The 23160-nt window shown below is 41.1% G+C and overlaps 1 protein-coding gene across 1 annotated transcript in view; it reads left to right on the forward strand.

The window, feature by feature from the left end:
• lrrk1 (leucine-rich repeat kinase 1) overlaps positions 1-23160 on the forward strand; it is a 117535-nt gene that overhangs the window by 29676 nt on the left and 64699 nt on the right. Inside the window, 10 exon segments of the mRNA XM_030724165.1 lie at positions 7026-7197; positions 7938-8117; positions 10301-10437; positions 11079-11305; positions 12155-12282; positions 14280-14443; positions 16698-16835; positions 17649-17761; positions 21356-21426; positions 21662-21791. Coding sequence (XP_030580025.1) covers positions 7026-7197; positions 7938-8117; positions 10301-10437; positions 11079-11305; positions 12155-12282; positions 14280-14443; positions 16698-16835; positions 17649-17761; positions 21356-21426; positions 21662-21791 — 1460 coding nt within the window.

Raw genomic sequence — 23160 nt, forward strand, 5'->3', positions numbered from 1 at the left:
AGTAGAGCTTGGAGGCTACTAAATTCCAATTTCAACATATCAGCTGACATTCTTTAAGTGTATACATACACATGCAGTCATCTGTAATTTCATTATGTTACACCTGTGAAATCTAAACAACAGTACTGCCTACTTTTGTGCAGCTTCTACTTTTGGAGTTATTGGTGATGACTTTGTACGTACAGTGTGTTAGAGTTATACTGAAAAGGAAAATGAGAGGGGTAATGTTTGTTGAATTTCCAAATTTTCAAGGACTGAGCCACTCATAAGGGGAGTATGGGGTGTCTGGCTGATTGTTCCGAGCCATTTGGTCCCTGTACGACTGCAGTAATAGCTTGGTCCACATTGCTGGACTCATTCCTGGTGGGTGTTGGACTTCTCCAGGGCTGCCCTTTGTCACTGATTCTGTTTTCTAGTCAGAGCCAAGTATGAAAGCTTTCCACCTTAGTAGCCTCAGGATCTTGTCTCTGCTTTTTGCAAATGGCGTGGTTCTCTTGGCTTCATCAACTCTCCCCAGAGTGGTTTGAAACAGAGTGTGAAGCGACAGGACAGTTAGTGAGAATCCAAGTGTGAGGCCATGGTTCTCAGCAGAAAAAGGGTATAATGTCATTTGGTCCCTGTAAAGCTACAGTGAGAACTTGGTCCGCATTACCAGCAAAAAGTGGGACCTGTTCCTGGTTGGTACTGAACTCTGCCAGGGCTGCCATTTGCCACAGATTCTGTCAGTAATTTTAAGGGACACAAAAAGCAGCTGCTTGCCACTCTAGGTCAGGGATGAGTTGCTGCCCGAAGTGCAGGAGTTTAAGTATCTTGGTGTCTTGTTCATGAGTGAGGGAGCCAGGAGACTGATAGATTGATTAGTGCAGTGTCTGCAGTGACGTGGACGCTGTACCTGTCTATTGTGGTGAAGAGCACAAAAGCAAAGCTTTTGATTTACCCGTCAGTTTACATCCCTGTCCTCAACTATGGTCACAAGCTCAGGATAATGATGAAAGAATGAGACTGTGGACACAAGTGACAGAAATGAGGTCTCTCCGAAGGGTGCCTGGGTGCATCCTTAGAGAGAGGGCGAGACTTTCACTCATTTTAGAGGGACTTAGAGTAGAGCCGCTATTCCTCCACATTGAAAGGAGCCAGTTGAGCTGGTCACCTCCTCAGTGAGGTGTTCCAGGCATGTCCTACTGGGAGGAGGCCCCGGGATAGGCCCAGGACATGGTGAGATTATGTCTCTCGGTTGACCAGGGAACGCCTCTGTGTTCCCCTGGATGAGCTGGAGGAGGTGGCTTGGCAGATTTTGGTTTGGGTTTCTCTGCTTAGGCTGCTACCCCTGTGACGAGCGAGGGACAGATGGACTATGCGATGACACTGTTCCTAAAATACTCAAAGGATTTATGTCTGCGCTATTTTCTGTAAAAAAAAAAAAAAAGATATGGGTACATATAGGACAGAATTTACACTGAACAAATTTCACAACATGAGATTGGAGCCTGTACTCATTGTACTGGACCCAGTATTCAATAAGTCTGAAATTATAATCTAAAAAAGGATGTGAAAGTAAAGAACTGATAGGATTGTGAGATAAATCTAAATGGTGTCAAGATAATTACCACTTCACAGACACTTCCTAATTAGTCTAATGGAGCTTGTGGCTATCTGCTAGGAAAAATTAGATATGCTGATAAATTCACATATCAAAAGACTCAAAGCTGTTATTGCTATAGGGCCTTCTATAATGTACTTGAAAAAGTATTTGAATACTTTGGTGCAAGAAAGATACGAGTCTCACTGTGGTCTTTTCAGTGTAGAATGGTGGGAAAAGGTTATCAGTTTAAAATCCAATGCAGAAATTGAAGAGGTACTTTCTGAAGCAACTAAGATTATGAACCTTAGTTTACCCAGTCACTTACTGAAGTGCAAAAAAGCAGTACACTTCTTAAACAGGAGAGTTTGGATTGCTTTTAACAAAACACTTACAGATACAGCTACGTAAAATGGCTGCTTGATGGTTTGGGGCTGCATTTAGCTAATGGTGTTGGAGATCTTGTCAAAATTCATTTATCAGCACAGCAGTAAAAGCATGCCTGGATAGAAAAAACACACAGTCATGGATTGGCCTGTCAGAGCCTAGACTTCAACGATAGATAGATACTTTATTGATCCCCTGTCATGGTCCTGGTGCAGTGTTTTGAGTCCTTTTTGTGTAGTTCTGTTTTTGTTGTATTTTTTGGGTTGTGTTTCTTAGTTTTTTTCTCTGTATAGGTTCTCAGTTTGTTGTAGTTTTATATTCCGTCTTTGGGTTTAATTATTGCTTTTCATTCTGTTTTCCTTGGTCCTTGTCTTCCTGTGTCTCTTTGTCCCAGTCCTCCTAGTTTGGTTACTTCTGTGTTATTTTGACAGTCTCATCTTCCATGTACCTTGTGTTTAGTTTTGCTTCCTCTGTGTTATTAGTTTCATTTGTTTCACCTGTTGTTCCTGTTGTTTCCACTTGCCCTGATTACCTAGTGTGTGCACTTAACCCCTCAGTTTTTCTGTTCTTTGCTGCTGTGTCACTGCTGTGAGCTTTGTATTTCAAGTTTTCGACTCTTCTTGTGTAGCTGTCTCCCGTCCAGTTTTTGGTGCTTTGATTTTATTTAATAAAGTTGAGTTAAACATAATTCGAGCCTCGAGAGTCCTGCATTGGGGTCCTCTGCTTTGCCTGCTGCAGCAGATCGTGACATCCCCCAGGGGAAATTAATGTGTAAGAATAGAATAGAATGCCTTTATTGTCATTATACAGGGTGTACAATGAGATTGGAGGGCCACTCCTTTTCAGTACCATGCAATAGAAAGTCAGACTTTCTAAAATAATAATATAATAATCTAATATAATCTAAAAATATACAGAAATTAAAACAGTATGTATAATATATACAGAAAATAAAATGTATTAAAAAGACAGAAAATAAGAGAATGTATAAAAATATATACATTTATCAGCACAGCAGTAAAAGGTACTCAGCCACCTACACTTTACTGTTATAGGAGCTACTCAGCCATGAAGAAACTCCCAGCTCACAGTTTTATGCTGATGTTAATTAAGGTTTGGAATTCTGCAGTCATTGAGTCAGCAGAGCATGGATGATTTTGATGCACTATGAGCCTCAGCACTCAGTGACTCTGCACTGTAACTTTATGTGGTCTGGCACTTTGTGGCTGTGGTTCCTGAACTAATATCACTTACAGCTGATTGTGGAATATGTAGGAGGGAAGAATTTTCATGAACTGACTTGTTGCAGCAGTATTACAATACGATGCTGAAATGAATTGAGCCCTTTACATGGACTCATTCTATCACAGATATTTTAAAAGACAGACTGTGTGGCTAGAGCAAAGAAAGGTGAAAATGTTTGTTGGGGAGGGTCAGAAACATTCTGCCAGAGCAAATGTAGCAGGAGCTACCAGATGCATTTGGTGTCTAGGCTACTTATAATGGAACACCTGCAGAACTAACTATATTCCAGTCAGTCTCACCTATACTACAAGTGACATATAAGGAGACATGTCAATCAGAGAATGCTAAAAATGCTTTTTTATTGTTCTTCCTCAATTTTTTTAGAGCCAGTCAACAGGTAAAACAGGAAACATATTAGCCATTGCACCAAGACAGTAGAGCTTCATAACTGGCTAGAGGTCTCACAACTTTCTGCTGTTGTAATGTTGTGAAACTGTGTGTATGCATAGTAGGAAAACTTGTGTGGGGGAAAAAATATAAATTTTATTTTGGGGCAGAGTCACCAAGCTTGCAAAAATGTTTCTTTGTCGGGTGTGAATGGGTATATACATAAATTTATACAGGGGCTCCTCAGACTTTGAGGTGCTAATTCTCATATCCATCACTTAAAACTGGGCTGTTAACCACTCCAGTTTGAGGAGTCCACCACCTGATGAAGACAACAGAATCACATCCTCTGCAAAAAACAGATATTGAAAATAGAAATAGCATTCTTAAGTGGTCCAACATATCTATATGAAATAGTATCACTTTCAAGGAATCAAACTAGCAGAAAGAAGCAACTTTGTCTCTCCAACCTGACGGTCCTCCATGATCAAATTAGTAAGCTGCATCCAGTGAGCGGGACAAAACTTATAAGCAGACTGTGTGGCTGTAGCTCAGGAGATCATCTACTACTTGGAAGGTTGGCGGTTCAATCCCTGGCTGCTCCAGCCTGCATGACAAAGTATCCTTGGGCAAAATACTGAACCCCAAGTGGCTGGAGTATGAATGTGTGTGACTGTTAGACAATAAAAGCACTTAGCTTAGATTCAGATGGAAGTGCTTGTATGAATGGGTGTGAATGGCTAAATGCAAACGTGTTGTATAAGCGCCCTCACTGCTCAGTAAGAGCAGAAAAGCTCTATATAAGAACTAGTCCCTTTACTATTTACCATCACGGTCTGCAAAATCAGACCATGGGGCGTGTGTGAGGACCCAAATGCAGGACTCAGGCAGGTAGTCAAGGATTAACAAAAAGCGAACCTTTATTGTGGCTGATAACATAAATAAACGTAAAAAGTAATAAAACTAAAAAACTGAGACAAAGCAGATCAGGAGTGGCGGAAAAGGTAATGCTCTGGAGTCTGGCCACGTGGCCAGAGGCAGAAATAAAGCAGAACAGGAGGAGGCCATGAGACCAGTGGCGGAGATGGAGATGCTCTGGAGACCAGTGGCGGATTGTAGTGGCACGACTCCTGGAGTGGCTTGGCGGGAGGCTGGCGTCTGCATGCAGAAATGATGGAACTTCTTCAGAACCCGTGACGGAGAAGACAAAACTTCTCCAGAGGTCAATGGTGGACAAGACTCTGGCTCGGGTTCAGGACACCTGTGTGGAGTGGGACCTATCGGCTCCAGGCACTCCGGATACACGGAAGACTCAGGCTCAGGTAGAGTGGGGTGCTCAGAAGGCCTCAGACTCTCAGGAAGAGCGAGACCTATCACAAGTCTCTGTGCCAGCCATGGCTAGAATAGGCTGCAGAAACCTGGCATCAGCAACATAGGATGCTCCGGTTGCACAGGCTGGGGTTGCGGTGCAGGGCACGAAGCCGTCTCCTCCGACAGCTGGGGCTACTTTGGGGGTGGCTTGTGCAGTTCTAGCAGTGGCTTTGGAGGAGGTGCCAGTTGCTCGGGTAGCATTTATGGGTGGAGGTCCTGTAGCAGCTGACGCTGAAGACTGAAGAAGAGGCATTGCAGCAAAAGCTGCAGAAGGCTGAAGACTCAGATAAAGACATTGCTGTAGACGACGCTGAACACTCGGGTGAAGACCCTGAGAGTGAAGGCTCTGGTTGAGGCACTCCAGCAGCTGACTCTGAAGACTGATGAGACATTGCTGCAGCTGATGCAGATGCTGAAGACTGAAGAGGCAGCTGCGGGGACTCTGAAGGCTCTGATGAGGATGACGCTGAAGGCTTCAACATTTGATCAAAATTTATGATCATCTTCCTGCTCTTGACGGAGACGGTTGCATTCTACCTCTCTCCCTGCCCTCCCCATCTCTCCTCTTGCTGCTTGCTGTGAGAGCATCTCTCACACACTGTCCGAATAAGAATAAGATTGAGAGCAACATGGATCTGGCAAACTGGGCCTTCAACACCATTGATCGAATTTTTTCCACTATGAGATCGGGGAAAGGGGAGCCTGCGTGTCCGAGTGGAACAGACCCAGTTGGATACGTCATCGATTCTTGGAGCTCGTGGAGACCTGTGTGCTTCTCGGCTCTCGAGGTTGAAGACGTGGAAGACGCCTACATATTTGGCCATTTGGTAGCGGTATCTTTTCTGTTTGGGCTCAGAGGATACCTGATTTACTGGGAAATCAAGAAAATCTGGGCGGCAGTTCGACATCTGCAGAGGCTGCCGACCCAGGTGGACGGGCTGTCCAGAGCCGTACAAACTCAGACTCAAAGCCTGTTGGACCTGAGCCGTAGAGTTAGTGAGTAGAACGTGCTCGCAGGCGAGAGGGGTTTGACCTTGAGATAAGGTTCGGTTCTGCACAGTGAGGACGGTAACTAATGAATTTGGAATATTGGATTTACTGAATGGGTTCCCCAGTGAGACTGAAGGCTGTTGGAAAAAAAACAAGCAGCCTGTTCCAAAACAACATCTTCATTATCAAGAATTCGGCTCCCTAGCCGGCCTTGGGCTGGCAATCATATCTCTCCAGGGCTATGTGTGACGGTCGCTCTCCCCCTCAACCCTCTCTGTAATTTGTGAAGCTGGATCTGGTGTACCACGGCCGCTGATGAATTTCCATCACTATCAGCGAACTGTTTTGGCTAGGAGCTGGCATCTGGGCTCCACAATGCCCCCACCCTCTCGTCTCTGTCTGCATCCCCTCCTGACCTGACCTTACCCACCATATTGCTATCCTGGCTTTAAATGTGCAAATATGCTTTTGCTGAGGTGTTTTTTGGAACCTTGTACGGTGTTTTTAATGAATACAGTACGAGATGATTTTTTTGAACCTACCTATCCCAGTGTATCTCTTTCTGTACCTCCTGCTAAAGGTAGCGCTGCAAGTCGGCTGCATGACCTCAGGACACCTGTCCCCCCGTGTTTGTGTTTGTTATATTCTTGGATGGGTGCTCTGTTAACTGCAATTTCCAATGTGTGAACTTGTTCACCCACATGGCAATAAAACCTTCATTTATTCATTCATTCACTATGATTGCTTTCAGGTTTTGGATTAGAGGCTAAAAACCAAAAACCCAGATCAAGGTTCCCCAGTCTTCCCTACATACTCTGAAACCACAAGGAGTTGAGGGAAAAATTTTGCATATGTTTTCTTTACTCTTCAAAGATGTTCAACATGATGTTCATATTCCTGGATGTTTAGTACACTTGTATTTATCTGAAGTGGATCATTTCAGGCCTCCAAATAAGGGCAAGATTGTTTTTCACAAGGTAATAAGATGTTATGAAACACGATTGTAATGACTGGAGGATATCTCCTTCAGTGATGGGTTGGGTTTTTTGTTGTTTTTTTTAAACAGGTACGTCTCCTGTGTCTGGCCTCTCAGCATGGTGACCTACAGAGTGTATGCTACCTCCTCAAAGAAGCCTGTATCGCTGTGCCCCAGGAGCCATCTAACAGCAACCCAGCCATCCTAGCAGCACACTATGGACACACAAACCTGGTCAAAGAGCTACTGGATTCTATACCTGGTAGGAATACAAGATACAGTTCAACATTCTTGATATGTGGATACAAGGATTCATGATGCATTATTTTGCTAATAATTATTTATTATAAGATGAAAGACCAGTTAAAGTCTTTTAGTGGTGAAACACTGAATCTGATTTCTCTTATTATTGTTAAAACTGCTATGTAAGGAGCGCCCGGGCGGCTCAGTGGTGGTGCAGGTGACCACATACATATGCTGCGTTGCAGTGCGGGCGGTGCAGGCTTGAGTCCCGGCCCGTCGCCAGCTTGCCCGCGTGTCTTCCCCTGTATCCCTCCCCCATTTCCTGTCTCCCTCCACTGCAGACAAAAGCCTCTGTGGCCAAAAAAATGCAAAACAAAACAAAGCAAACAAAAAAAATGCTCTATAAGCCCCAGTACATCCACAGAAGCTGTTTAAACCTAAGAAAATTACTGGTGATGTAATCATGGTGTTATTAAGGTTGTCTTGGACTGAACAGAAAACAGAGTATCTGCCCTTACAATTTGTTTTTTAAATTATTATTATTATTAATATAGCCAGGTGTGCATGATTTAGTGGTTAAAAACATTTTAAACACAGAGCCTGTTAATTGTATTTGACGTCCTTATCAAGTTCTCAAAAAAAAAAAAATATCACTAGGAAATAATATAATCCAGAGATATAATGGATGGATGGAAGGAAGGAAGGAAGGAAGGAAGGAAGGAAAAAAAAATCCTCTTCTAACTACTCTGATCTTGCCAGGTCCATCCCTGAGGAGAGATTTGCTCAATTGGATGCTGGCCAAATCTTGCCAGCAGGGTCACCTGGACGTAGTTCATCTGCTGGTTCATAGCTATGATGCTGATGCCAAGGACTTTGCAATCCACAGCGATGAATTTGCTGTCATCACTGGCCAGCCGTTGTATGCTGCTGCACAAGCAAGTAAGGAGATACACACAATAGAGATTAAAAATCAGCAGAGCAATGCACAAATTCAAAAGAAAAGCATTTTTCATTCTGAGAAATAACTTCAATATTCTTGTCTCTTTTTGTTTAGCACAAACTCCCCAGACAGCTGGGGCTAGAAACTGAAACTAAATCTTCAGTGTCCCAGATAATGTTTGAATGATGAGGGTTAGAGATTATGTGCTGCTACTGTTCTGTTTTGAATGATGTGGGCTTTTCAATGGAATCTGAATTGTGTCAGGTCAGATGGGACAATGTGTGTTTTTGAATACAATGACACACAGGGTTTTCTAGGCTGTTCCAGACTGAAAATGTCTTGAGGAGAGCAGAACCCTCTGTTTAATTCCAGGCTTATGTTCTTGTTCTTTGTACAAGTTCTGTGTAGAATTGTGTTGTGTGTGTGTGTGTGTGTGTGTGTGTGTGTGTGTGTGTGTGTGTGTGTGTGTGTGTGTGTGTGTGTGTGTGTGTGTGTGTGTGTGTGTGTGTGTGTGTGTGTGTGAGCTGATTTTGTATATTAATAAATCCTTAGTTATTTTTTTTACTTCAAGATCAGAACAGAAGTGTAAGATACTAAGTCATTTCCAGGTTGTAACACTCATTCTTGAAGCACTCTATACAAGCAGAACTATAACATAAAACAAAAAACAAGCTAATGTATAAATGGTAAACGGATTAGTTCTTAAATAGTGCTTTTCCACGCTAATTGAGCACTCAGAGCATTTTATACAACACATTTGCATTCACACATACATTCATACAAGCACTTTTTTCTATATCTAAGTGCTTTCTGTCTAATTTGCACGTGCATTCACACTCTGATGGGGAGTATGGGAAACACCGATAAAGATACTTTGGCATGCAGACTGGAGCAGCCAGGAATCAAACCACCAACTGCATTAATTGCTAAATTACTTATTGCTAAAATGCTATGGCATTTAATCTAAGCAGTCTAATAGCTTAGCCAAGGAATTTATTTGTGTGCCATTGTGCTATGGATGTATATTTTCAACTGCATACATAAAGGGATATAAGCAATCAAAAAAAAGTTGGACTACTGTGTAAAATGTAAAGAATACAATGATCATTTCATTTTTGTGGAAAAAAGTGCATAATAACATATCAAATATTGAAATTAAGAGGTTTTATTTATTAAATTTATGTTAATTATGAATTTGATGCTAGGAACACAACAAGTTGTGAAAGACACTCGTTTCCTATTCCAATTTGAAACACACATAAAGCATTTGGAAACTGGGGGAATTGTTGTAGAGTTTAAAGAAATCTCTGTTCCCATTCTTGACTGATAGGATTTCAGCTGCAGTTTGAGGCTTCCTTGGTCACATTTTCTTTTACTTCATAATACTCCAAACGTTTTTAGTGGTTGACAGGTTGGCAACAGGACAGACCCACCCTTCCTTACTGGGCCATACTGTTGTAATACCTGCAGAATGTGGTCAGGTATTCTCTTGCTAAAAGAAGCAAGACCTTCCCTGGGGGAAAAACAAAGGTCTTGGTAAAATGTGTTACTCCAAAACCAGTTATCCATGTGTACTTATATACAGTGATGTAAAAAACAAAGTTTTCACAGGACTCGGTCCCATGAAAAACTAACTACACCTTTACTTCCATAGGAATTAAGAGTGTAATTAGCAGTGTCCACCTTTACAAAAGCAGAAGCTTTGGCCGTTTGTTGGTCTGGAGCATTCAGGTGCGAGTTAACACAATGCCACAGCCTTCCCAGGAGTTCACGTCCCAGCAAATTCACCCCAGGATCAGACTGCAAGCACACCAGCAAATCTACAACAGAATGCCTGAAAAAGAAAAGAATCAGGGTGTTGCAATGCGCCAGTCACAGTCCAGAACTCAATCTGTGCAAGAACCAGCAAACCTCAGTGAACTGAAGTAATGCTGTAAAGAAGAGTGGTGTCCAGAATTCCTCCACAGCAATGTGAGAGACTGATAAAGTCATTTAGAGAGCCATCGCTTCAAGTTATTGTTGCTAAAGGTGGTTCTACAAGCTGGATGTGCTTGGTTTTTCATAAGACTGCATAGAATACTATGAAGCCTTTATTTTTCATGCGTTTGTAGAAGTGTAATAACAATATGTGCACGTCTGCTTGTCTGGACATGTGGAGTGAAGACTGAATTTTGTTTTGTAGATAATGAGGAGATAGCTCTGTTCCTGCTGCAACATGGAGCAGGATTCTCTTCATACACCCTAAAGGACCATCCAGACTTCAGCAAACGTCTCCTCAGACTCAAACTTCAGGAAACCTACAATGCAGAAGGAGATAAGGTCTGTGCTTCTTATCTAGAGAATTTAGACCTTTTAAAGGAAAGTACCAGATTTTTTATTAATGTCTCACCTCCATGTTTAGTTTTTGCACTCTGTTCAGGACCTCTGTAGGACATATTACTGATTATAACAAGATCAGTTTGCATATGACTGCGTGTCACCTGATGGAGGTGCAAAATTGGTGAGTTTTCGTATATTTTCGTGTATGTCCAATTTGTGATCAAACAGGTAGGAAAAATAAGAAGAAGAAGAAGAATGAAGAACTCCACTTTCTGGGTGCCTATGTTGTTTGGGTGGGACCGGGGTGTGTCCCCTGGCCTGAGCATTAGGAGGCAAACACCCTCCATACTTTTTTTTTTCTCTTTTTTGGAGGGGTGCAGGGGGAGTGGGGGTTGACAGGTGTCCTGTTTCTGTAGATAAAACAGATAGCAAGCTGAAATATCATTAGTACCATCAGCTGCAGGTTGAGACATCTGGTATTCTTTTCATGCATCATTAGCCCCTTTTTTTGTGCATTTGAAGACATGCATGTGATATCCAATTCAATAACACCTGCAGTTGGAGTTCTTAGAGGTGGCTCTGGATAAATCTCTTCTCAGTCCTTTAATAAAACCATGTTCCCTGTCTGTTTTTACTTGTAGGTTGTCAGTGTGTGTTGGAGTGATCTTCAGCTGCCTTGGTTGGAGCTGGATTGGTTCATGGATGTCTCTTCACGTATCACTCACCTGGATCTGTCATCCAACTGCCTGGCTGCTGTGCCCTCTGTGGTGCCCTGGGGTCTCATCAGTCTAAGGATTTTAGATCTTTCTAACAATGTACTGAAGGAGCTTCCTTTTGCAAACAACTCCCAGGAGGTCATTTGCTCCAGGTACATGAGGATATCTGGACAGAACTCCTCCACCATGAATGTGATCGTAATTTGACATTTTTCTTTAAAAATAACGGAAGGAAATCCATTTACATGTTAATATCATTCAAGTTAAAGTACTCAACATAGATTTTGTGTGCCTTGGTGTTTCACGCTTGCTACCATGTAATTTACTAACCTATCCAATATCAGCAGTCCCCCTACAAGGCCAGGACTAGATGCTGACCTCAGTTGCCATTTGTCAAGAAATGGAGTTGAATACACTTGGATTGGGGGGGGGGGGGGGGGGGGGGGGCTGTAGATATTGAGCTTAACATCTGCATGTCACAGCTGAAATGGAGACTCATCAGACCAAGCAATGTTCTATTCTTTTCATGCATTTTCATGGCTCACTTGATATATTATGTTTTTTGAGCCATTCTCTGTAAACCCACGAGATAGTTGTGTGGGAAAATCCCAGTAGATCAGTATTTTCCAAAATACTCAGACCAGCCTGTCTGGGGCCAACAACCATGTCACATTCAAAGTCACTTAAGTCACCCTTCTTACCTATTCTGATGCTCGGTTTGAACTGTCACAGGTCGTCATGACCATGTTTACATGCTTAAAGGCATTGAGTTGCTGCCATGTGATTGGCTGATTAGATATTTGTGTTAATGAGTAAGAGGTTTACCTATTAATTTATACTGAATTGACCTAGAAACAAATATAATTTTAATCTTCTCACAGTGGATAGTATGACAAATGAATACATTTGACTTCCTTGTCAAAAGCTGGACAGTAAGTATAGCATAATAACTCAGCCCTGGCAGCTCTCTCCTCTTAACATGCCTCTTACCTGTGCTTTAGTTTACAACAGGTAAATCTCTCTGAGAACCAGCTGAACAGTTTGCCACATGCACTTCTCCACCTCACCCGCCTCCAGAAGCTCTCTGCTACCAAGAACCATCTCACAGTTCTGTTTGACCTCCCTAAAAGTATGTCCCAGTTCCTCTTCTATGTAACTATTGCAATACAATAATAATTTTAAAGACATGCTAACCCTAAACTAGATTTAACTGGATGAAATATCTGTTGAATTATAGTCAGGTTCAGGTCTTGGTCATTTTAAAGAGCAAGGCCAGAATTTTGCTTCTGCATTGGGTCTTTGTGGGGCCTACGCCATAACCGGAAACCCCTCTGAATCCTATGCAGTAGCTTATGGTGTAACTTGACATGCATCTCCCGAGAAATGTAACTACACGGCAGGTTGACGCAGCCCACAGTGACTGTGATTGGCACCACTGATTCCTCCTGTGCACTTCCAACTACTGTTCCCAGAGTTTTTGAATTTATCAGTGAGAGAATAACAATCATTGTCTCAATATAAGGAACAATAATAATAATAACAGCATCAATATAAGGACTCACAAATGTCATTCCTGGAGGAAAATTGCTGAAACCATTGGAATGGACGTGAGGGAATGAACAAAGAAGTGAAAAAAACTAGAAAAAACTATACCACAAAGAGCGAGGACCCAGGAGGGGAAAAAATCCCAGCATTTTATGTGTTTCTGTCAGCTAACACTGCGGGACACCACCACGGGGTAATTAACACACACAAGGCGCCTCACACAGACATAAATGATGGCAACAACGTCGGCCACTTACGTAGATTATTTCGTATGTCCTGCAAAGACCCGACGCAGAAGCATAATTCCGGCCTGAGTCACTGCAGCTTTATAATCAGTGAAGAGTCAACCAAAAATTAGAGCATTTCCAGCTGTTTCCACTGGCAGAGCTCTACCACTCAGCATGATGAGAGCACATGCTGAGACCAAACCGTAGGATGGAGTTAGGTGGAGCTTAAATGACCTACTTGTAAGCCTGCATGAATGAGGCAGTGTTTTAGTGTGTCTATTTCAGTGGCTCATCTCATTTGTTAATTTTTTTCTATGACTCAGCCTACATTTGTTTATTTTTTCTCTTCTCTCATTTTTTGTGACTTTTTAAAAAAAAATGTATAAATTCACGCAAATGAACCCTAACTACATGAACAGGCATTCCATATGGGTATGGATGATTCAACTGCCAGAATCCAAAACCAGTCAGTCAGTTATCCTGCATACAGGGAGTCTTTAGAAAAAGTTTAATTTTTGTTTTTTTATAAAAGCAATTTGTTATAATATTTCTGCCATTAAAAAGTAATGTTATGTTATAACATTACCCACTAACAAAAGTTACCTGTTAGTGTAGAAATAACCATCCATTTGCATTTAGCTGGTGCACGTTGGTTATTTTGTTGAGAGTGTGTAGTCTGCTGCATCCTGACCTGATACAGATCTCCTAAGAATTATGTGGAACAGTTCAGGAACAGCCAGCCAAAAGCACAGCCTGACATTTTCAGCTGTGCACGAAAACAGTGAAGCAATGCTGCAATCAAGAACAACTGGGCTTTCCAATATTCACAGAGTTTACCTTAACATCATGGTGTGCAAATATCTCATAAAACTTGCATCTACTACAAATAAACTACCCACTAGTTTGTCCCAAAGCTTTGTCCATTAAACCTCTCAGCTTTAAGGGGAAAGCCCCTGCTCAGAGTGGACTGTTATCGATCAGTGTTTGTTTCTAAACCTAGGGGAGTTTTTATCAGAAGTTTAATCACTTACAAATGTGCTACAAGTGGTTATTTATCCATTTGAATTATTACTAAACCACAGTAATTCAAAGAATGGGCACAGTTAGATTTTTTTTCTATGAATTTTTAATTGAAGATGAAAAATTTATAGAAAATGAAGAAAAAGAGATAAATTAAATCTGTTTTTCTATGTTAATAAAGAAGTTTTGAAATTTGGCAAAACATAAAAAAAGTAAAAAATGAAAATTTTTACATATTGCATCACATAAGTTATCAAGCATCCCATTTTGATTGGCTGTCATCCACACTAGTTTAATGTGTAGTTTCCATGTTTGTTTAATTCCATTCTAACAGCCACTAACTGGATTGGCCTTCGTAAGCTGGAGGAGCTGGATGTGTCTGATAACTGTCTAACCAGTCTGCCCACAGCGGTCATGCACTGTTTGAAATCCCTCAGTGTCCTCAATGTGAGCAGGAACAAGCTGAGCACCTTCCCTGACCCCTGGGCTTGTCCACTGGTAAGAAGCCCCTTCTTGTTTTCTCTTATTTAGAATAAATTTAATTAAAAAAAATAATATTGTGATTGCAGTTGTCCTTGGTTTTACTCTGGGCATTTAATTTGATGTACTTTTTAAGTCATCACTCGCAGAGTGCCTTTATTTATGAGTGTCAACATTTTAAAGTAAATGATCTGGGTTTTCACCGAGTACATTTTTCGACTATTCATAAAGTTTAACATGGTGACGTTTGTCTAATGTTTCTGTCAGACACACAGATAAAAAAAGATCACTGAACTGCAAACACCCTGTCGGTCGTGGTCTGGTTTCCCCATTGTCCCCCTTCTCCAGCAGAGGAGATCCTGATTTGGATCAGTTGTTGATTCAATTAAAACCAGAATTTCCAATTAAACCACTGCAGATGAGCAGGATTCGTTTCAAGGATTTATTGCACACAGAGTTAAACTGAACAAGGAAGCAGTTAAGCGCCTCCTGGGAGTGTGGCCTAAAGCAGTTAGCATAGAAGACAGAGAGAGGAGAAGCTCCTGGGCATGTCTGCAACAGGGAAAATATACTATTCCCCACAGGACTTTATCCACGCCCTCCTTTGTTCCCAGCTAAATTGCATAGGTGGCATCCCCCGAAACCTGAACCCCACCAATCATCTTTGGGTTCTACTAACCAGCTTCTTTTTCACATGCTTTAAAGCATACACATAAACGGGGTACCTCCTGGTTTACGACAGTTTTAGACAGATGTCGTAATGATGGATAGTCTTCCAACTAAAACCTCTACTATAAAAACACCTCTTGGACAATCCCCACTTAGCTAGAATTTATCCCCTCACTAATTTATATTACACGAACACAGGTGGGTCTGCAGAACTCAATTTTGGGGGGCCCACGGTCATAAAGTAACCTGAAATACAGCATGAGGTGGTACAATGTCTGTGAACCAAAGAGGTGCCCAGATAAGACCAAGGCCCCAAGCATAAATGAGAGTGGATATAACAGGCCTCAGTTTATCGTACCAATCTAGAGCAAACAGTGTTCATTAATCCAGTGTATGTGACCACTATACACTAACTGTTAATAAATGATATAAGAATAATAACTTAAGTACCAATATCAACGTAATAAAAAATTCCCAACAACACCTTAGCTCCAAGTTGGATGTCTGACTTGAGAAAGAAATGATTCTTAAAACTGCAGAGTGCATAAAGAAAGGCCTCAAAGGTTCAAACCCAGAACCTTCTTGCTGTAAGGTGACCACTGTGCTTTCCCACTAGCCCATCATGGGCGATGATAGCCCATGATGAACCCTTTAATAACTTTGCCACATACTGTATGTGTATGATTGTCTGGGGCATCACAAAGTGTTTTTAAATTTAGCCAAATAGATTGAATATAGCTTAAATCTTTGGGTGTAGTGAGCTTATTTTACAGTTCTGCATTTGTGTCCGTTTGCATGGATATTTGCCTGCACAGACCTTACACAGAGGTGGATGTCACCTATGCAAACGTGCTTGTATCCAGTCCTCCAAAAACCCAGTTACACAGCTCAACATGGACACTGTGACACTATGAATAGGTCAAATGTTGACTGGTTGAAACGTGGGTTGGAACAGGAAAGGAAGTAACATCAGAGTTCTACATGAATGGGAGAAGATAACCAAAAATGCCACAATAAGCACACACAGTGTATACTTTTCACTCTTTTTAACACTCTTTCACTTTAAGCTCTTTATATGTTATAACTTAACTTGTTTGTGTCACTGGCCCCACATGACAGTAAACAGCTACAATATGCAGATGAGGTCTGCAAAGCACCCGTAGGCTCTCCATAGGAATGTAAAGATTTTTACTGTGGCAACTATCACAGCATGATCTTAGTATTCATAAGCAGTTAGATGTGTATTGAAATACTGAAAAGCAAAACTGAAATTTAAAAAGAAAAGATTTACTGTTCTCATTGTTTACAAATTCGGAAAAGGTTAAAAAAAAATTAAGAAGAAGCTACATTATCATCAGACAATAGGTGATGGTTTTTAAAATGCACTGGAAAATGCAACCCCTCCTTTGTTCTGTGCACAGATTGTTACCTGGATGAAACTAAAACATGCTCAAATGTGATTGGTCAATAAAAGCATACTGCAAGTGCACAACAAACAGAAAACAAAATTGTTCTGTTACTGAAAACCTCCACAGAGATCCATGTTTTAGAAATTATTCACTTAGTGACAGAAATGTATATTTTTCAATATTTTCCCCTGCAGAAGCAATGCAGAGCTTCTTCCAATGTGATTGAGAATCTTCCAAACACTATCTCCATCTTCTGGAGGAATCAGCTGCAAGAGGTAGACTTCTCTGACAACAGGCTGAAGGAACTTCCTTCATATCTCTTTGAACTGGAGGTAGGAGCACTCGTGTGGTCTTTTATTGGATATATTTATGTGCATCAAGATGGAAAAATCTCTGGATTGAACAAAATAAGTTCACTACAATTAGAAATGAAAAACAAACTGAGCTGTACTCAACATTGTGTGATCTCACCAACCTCCAGATGGCACTGCTGCCCTTTTTTTGATTCTGGGTCATGAACTTTTACATTCTGTAACTTAACTTCTTTTATCCTTTGTTTTATATATATATATATATATATATATATATATATATATATATATATATATATATAGACACACACACACCATTAAGGTGGATGTAGCTCAGGTAAAGCAGGTCATCTACTAATCTGAAGGATGGTGGTTCGATTCTTAGCTGCTCCAGTCTACATGCCCAAGTATCCTTGAGCAACTTTATTAATCATATGAGGTTATTTGTATCATAGTTGTAACCAGTGTAGAACCAGTGTAGAATAAGAAGGCAAATGGAATAAAATGTTAGTCTTCAAAGCGTCTTACCCTCAGTTTCTGATTAGTCCATTCCAAAGTAAAGTCATTCAGTCATGTTATTTAATGTGTTGTCGTTCTTTACTAGCAAGACTTTCTGGTCACTGCAGTTAGCATCAGCTGTGGCAAACGCTCCTATTGCTTATGACCTCCTGTTACTAACATTGGTAATGATATGGTATTATTACCTTGGATCACCAGAGACCACAGCATTCTTACCACCTCAGCTGTGATTTAGTCAGCCAGTGTCCTTGGAAGGAAAAGGTGAATGTGTGGTTTTGAGTATCTGATTCCTCTTCCCTTTCATTGTCCTTCCAGGCTCTGGTCACATTAAGATTGTGTGGGAATCAGATTGCAACACTCCCAGCCCCCAGTAAATGGAAGTGCTCTCAGCTCAGGATGCTTGATCTTTCCCAAAACCACCTGGGCAAGTAGGTCCCCACATCACACACTTCATTGTGTACATGTGTGTTCTCTCTGGTGTAGTGAGCTGGTACCAAGAACAGGCACAGAGTCTATCTAAGGTTTCTTAACACTTCTGATTAGGCTAGTGAATGAACAGAGTGAACTGAATTAGTTCACTGAATACCTCATCAAATCTTCAAGACGTTAAACTTTATTAATAACTAAACACATGATTAGCTTAAACACAAAATATAAAGATTAAATCTCAGCATTTGATGACTTTATGTTTTACTAACTACTGGACTCAAATACTGGGAGTAATCCTTCACAATGATAATGTCATGTAGAATGATGTTGGAAACTATGGATAGAATATAAGTCTGATGATGATGGTGAGATGAAAAGTGCCTTCTTCATCCCATATTTGTTAGAGCAGTTGATAAATAATGATAATAATTATAATGCTAATTCCTCAATCGCTTTGATGCAATTCTCACATTTGGAATGTCATTCTCACCATTTAAATCAGTAACATTATTATTTCTCATTCGGTTTGCTATTGTTTCTGCATAGACTTCATTACTAAAGACATTGTGTAATTGTGTTGTTGCATTTCTCATATGACTCAGAGTTACAGGCAGACTTTCAGCTTAACGTCTCAGCATTGTGTTAGTGTTTTCAATCAAATCACTTTTTTCAACTATGTATGAAGGAGCAGTGAAATAACTATAGTTGGAATGACTAGAAACAATCTCGGTCTTGTATCACTGGAGTATGTCCTAGAACTGCTAATTACTATGCATATACACTCAGTGGCCACTTTATTAGGTACACCTTCCTAGTACCACGTTGCCTTCATTCTTTGTGGCATAGAATCATCAATGTGCTGGAAACATTTCTAAAAGACTTAGGTCCATTACCATGATAGCATCACACAATTGCTGCAGATTTGTCAGCTGCACATCCATGATGTCAATTTCTTATTCCACCACATCCCAAAGGTGCTCTATTGGAGTGAGATCTGGTGACTTCAGAGGCCATTTGAGTACAGTATGATGTTCATGAAACCAGTATGAGATGATTTGAGCTGTGTGAGATGGCATATTGTCCTGCTGGAGGTGTTCCCTTTATCAGCAAATGGGTATTTTGTGGTCATAAATGGATGGACATGGCCAGTAATAATACTTTGGTAGGCTGTGATGTTTAAACAATGCTCAGCTGGTACTAAGGGGCTCAAAGTGTGTCAAGAAAATACCTCCCACCACACCATTATACCACCAACAACATGGACAGTTGATACAAGGCAGGATGGATCCATGCTTTCATGTTGTTTACACCAAATTCTGACTCTACCATCCAAATTTATGAAATCAAGACTCATCAGGCCAGACAGTGATAACAGCTGTTTTTTGTAAACTCTAGAGATGATTGTATGGGAAATTCCCAGTAGCTCAACAGTTCCTGAAATACTCAATTTGACACCCACGGCCATGAAACACTGGAAGAAGATGGGGAGAAGGTAAAATCACTGAAGCCCATCCCAGCTGACATAGGGCGAGAGGCAGGGTACACCCTGTACAGGTCGCCAGCCTGTCGCAGAAACACAGAGAGACAGACAACATCCACACTCACATTCATGCTCTCATTCACACCTATGGGCAATTTAGAGTTTCCAGTTAACCTAACCCCAGTAAGTGCATGTCTTTGGACTGTGGGAGGAAACCAGAGTACCCGGAGGAAACCCACGCAGACACGGGGAGAACATGCAAACTCCACACAGAGAGCTGGAGTTTGCATAATTCAGGCATAACGGTCAAAAATCTTTCTGTTCAGGAATGTAAGTGAATACCTGTAATTTGGCATCTTAACCCTCTGGAGTCCTGGGATACTTGGCCATTTTTGGCTACTTTTAATTTTACCTTTATATTGCACCTTGAAAAAGATTTTACCTTGCTTGTTTGGTATCATATTTTTCAGCACAACCTCATGTGTGACTTTACAGTTATTTTGATATACTGTATTAATACATTGGACCTATAATCACACAAAAAACATGCCTCTGTGGACTTTGAGGAGCTGTCTTGACGTCAATGGCATCTGTCTCCTTTTTTGGCATGCTTACTATTACAGTATCTGATGAAAATTAGGGCTTAGATCTTATTCCTGTCGTTCAGCTGGCTTCTCAGCACTTTTTTTTTTCTAACCTTCATTCATCTTTATCATGGTTTCCATTTGCCTCTGGGATATTTTAGGGGGTTGACGCCTATGTAGAACTGCAGCACGGACAGTGCATTGCCTTCATGTTGACCTCCAATGTTTGTCTTCCATAGTGCCATTGTGTTCCTGATGAATTGTACTAGCACACTATTGGCCCTGTATAGTGCCAATCTCTCCAGTGTCCATGTGTGGGGCATTGAGTCATAGGCTTTCTGCCTGGTCTTTTCCAGGAGTTTGTGCTTTGGCCCATTTGCATTATTTCCAATGCCTTTCTGAGATGTGTTCATGTAATGACTTCCTCAGCTTGGTTACTGCAACGCCTGAGAGGACCTTCCATGTTGTGCAGAGGCTGGTAATTGGCCAGTGGTATTGTACACTTATAATGGTAAATGGACTGTTTTTTATATAGCACTTCATTCACATAAGCACTTCTTTTTAAGCTTAAAAAAATGTTCTATCTAACATTCACACACATTCATACTCTGATGGTTGCGTCAGAGAGCAACTTGGGGATCAGTATCTTGCCCAAGGATACTTTGGCACGCAGGCTGGAGCAGCCAGGGATTGAACCGCCAACCTTCCAAGTAGTAGATGACTTCCTGAGCTACAGCCACCCACTTGTGGGGATCCTTAATGGTCAGTATTGTTCTGCCTTATCTGGATGAGTGCCTGCTTTTAGCAGCCCCATTATTTGTGCTGCTGTTAGGTGTGGACCATGTCAGGTCCTGGTGCTGTCCGGCTCTTTGTCCTGGAAGCTCTAGGAGGTTGCAGTGGTCCGTTCATGGGTCCAACAGCCACTTGGCCTTAGTGTTATGTGACACCCTTTTCTTCAAGATGTACTTCCCTTATTGCTCAGTTTCAGCTTTTTTGTGAGTCTCTCCTTTGCTATTCTTCACTTGTAGCTGAGAGTACACCCTGGATGGACCTTTGGAGAACAGGCCATTTATTCTCTTGGCCTCTGCTTCTCTGGTATATCTGATATAGTCTAGTGGCCAGAGCTGTCAGCCTTTGATTGGCAGTTTCTATAGCCTTAGTTATGGACATCTTGTTGTATAATATGTGTGTAAATATATTTTTTTCCAGGGGTTTAGTCTGCAGTTTCTCCTCTCTGCATGTTGGAATTTCCTTGTCTAGTATTAAACTTCAAAAACTGCTGCTGGTGCATCATCAGTGTCTCTGTTATACAGAGACTGCTGTAGCTTATGAGTTTTATGAACATGTAAATTTCTCTTGTCATGTAAAGCACTCTTAGTCTTATAATAAGATTAGGAAGTTACTGCATAGATGCATTTGATTTACAATTTTAAATTAAGTGACTCATCAGGGCTGTTGTTCTTCTCTTTTAAATCTACTATTCTTAACATGAGGGGACTTATTTCTGTATTTTAAAATGTGTCTTTTAGGACAGAGGAGGGTCCCAAATCGAGGAGACTGGCCTTCCTGACTACATGGAACAGGAGGGACCCAGACCCAGGTAGATGTGTTCTGTATACATTTAAGTAAATTGAACCTTGATTGCACAAATATTACTAAGTCACTCATTTTCCAGCTCTTATGTAATATAATTTTCAGACAGTACAGTGGGGGAAATAATTATTTGACTGCAGAGTTCAAAATCTCCTTTACCATTAATATTAGTGCATGCTGTTAAACTGTATCTTTGACTTCCTGTGTGTGCTTGCATGCTGTCTGTGGCTCTGTTCCTTCAGTGTGCCCCATCGAGTTCCCCATCATTCTGCGCGATTCACTGGAAGTGCTTCTCTTGAATGACAACCAGCTGGAGTGTGTTCCACAATCCCTTTGTTGTCTGCACAGCCTCACTGAGCTCTACCTCTCCAAGTGAGTTCCCTTGTCTTTCTTTCACCCCAGCCTGTCCTCCCTCATACTTCACACTGATGTTATTGGTTCAAAGTTTGGAAAGGTACAACCCTCAAAATTTTTTCTTTTCTGTTAACAATGTATGAATACACAGGGCAGACACTGCAGTTTAAGACAAATTATTGGAGGTGAAGTCTTTTCTATTTGTTCTTGAGATACAATTCCAGACAGTAATGTTGTGTGTAGTGCTGCACTGAAGCATGAAACTTGACTGGAAGAGAAAAGTGTGGAAGGAAGAGGTGCATAAGCAACAAGGATGACCACAACCTTAAGTGGATTTTCAAGATTCAGCAGCTTCAAAGGAGTACACTGAGACTGGTGTCAGTAAACCAAGAATAACCTCACAGACATCTTCAGGAAAAACGCTGCAACTGTCACATTCCTTCTGTCAAGCTATTCCTGAACCAGAGACGTCAGACGTGCCTTACCTCGGCTAAGGAGAAAAAGAATTGGACTTCTTCCAAAGTCACCTTTATTCATCTGTAATCTGCTGCTGATGGTGGTGGTTTTCCTCAGTGTTTTATCAATTTTAAAGTCAACAGCCATCTTCCAGGACATTTTAGAGCACTTCATGCTTCCATCTGCTGACAAGCTTTATGGAAGATGCCAATTTCCTTTTCCAGCAAGACTTAGCACCTGCCCACAGTGCCAAAACTACTGTCACATGATTTGCGGACTATTATTACTGTGCTTGATTGGCCAACCAACTCAACTTGAACTCCACAGTCAGTCTGTGGTGGAAGATGTGAAGCACCTGACCCAAAAATACAGATGAGCTGAAGGCTGCTGTCAGATCAGCCTGGGCTTCAGTAACACCTCAGCAGTGCCAGGTTGCATTGGTACAATAATTTATGATGAAGAAGTCCCAGTCAGGTATTGAGTGGTAAGAGAGTGCTTCATCCAAAATATGTGAGAGCGTTATTGTAGGTCCTCCCTTCCTGCTGCTGTCGGGCTCCACCAGCACTGACCCACAGCAGACTAGTTGTTCTTTACTATTTTACTCACTTCACCTAAACTAAACAACAAGTGCAATAAATGCCATGTGCAGTAATCATTCATTTTATTAAATGTATGGAAATGTTTAGAGATTTTTGTTGTAGAGTGTTCTAGTATTTTTCTCTGATTTTTTTCTTGTTTTTGTCCCTTTGATGTTTGCAACACCAAAAATTTCCCACAATGTCGGACCAACAAAGGATCATCTTAAATATAAATTATATTGGAGATGCTTTTTTGAGTGCTCTTATTGGAATTATGGTTTTCATGAGCTATAAGTCATAATCATATCAAATTTATAGCAATAATATGCTTGACATATTTCACTTTGTGTAAT

The sequence above is a fragment of the Archocentrus centrarchus genome, unplaced genomic scaffold (assembly GCF_007364275.1).
Source record: "Archocentrus centrarchus isolate MPI-CPG fArcCen1 unplaced genomic scaffold, fArcCen1 scaffold_32_ctg1, whole genome shotgun sequence".
Taxonomy (NCBI): domain Eukaryota; kingdom Metazoa; phylum Chordata; class Actinopteri; order Cichliformes; family Cichlidae; genus Archocentrus; species Archocentrus centrarchus.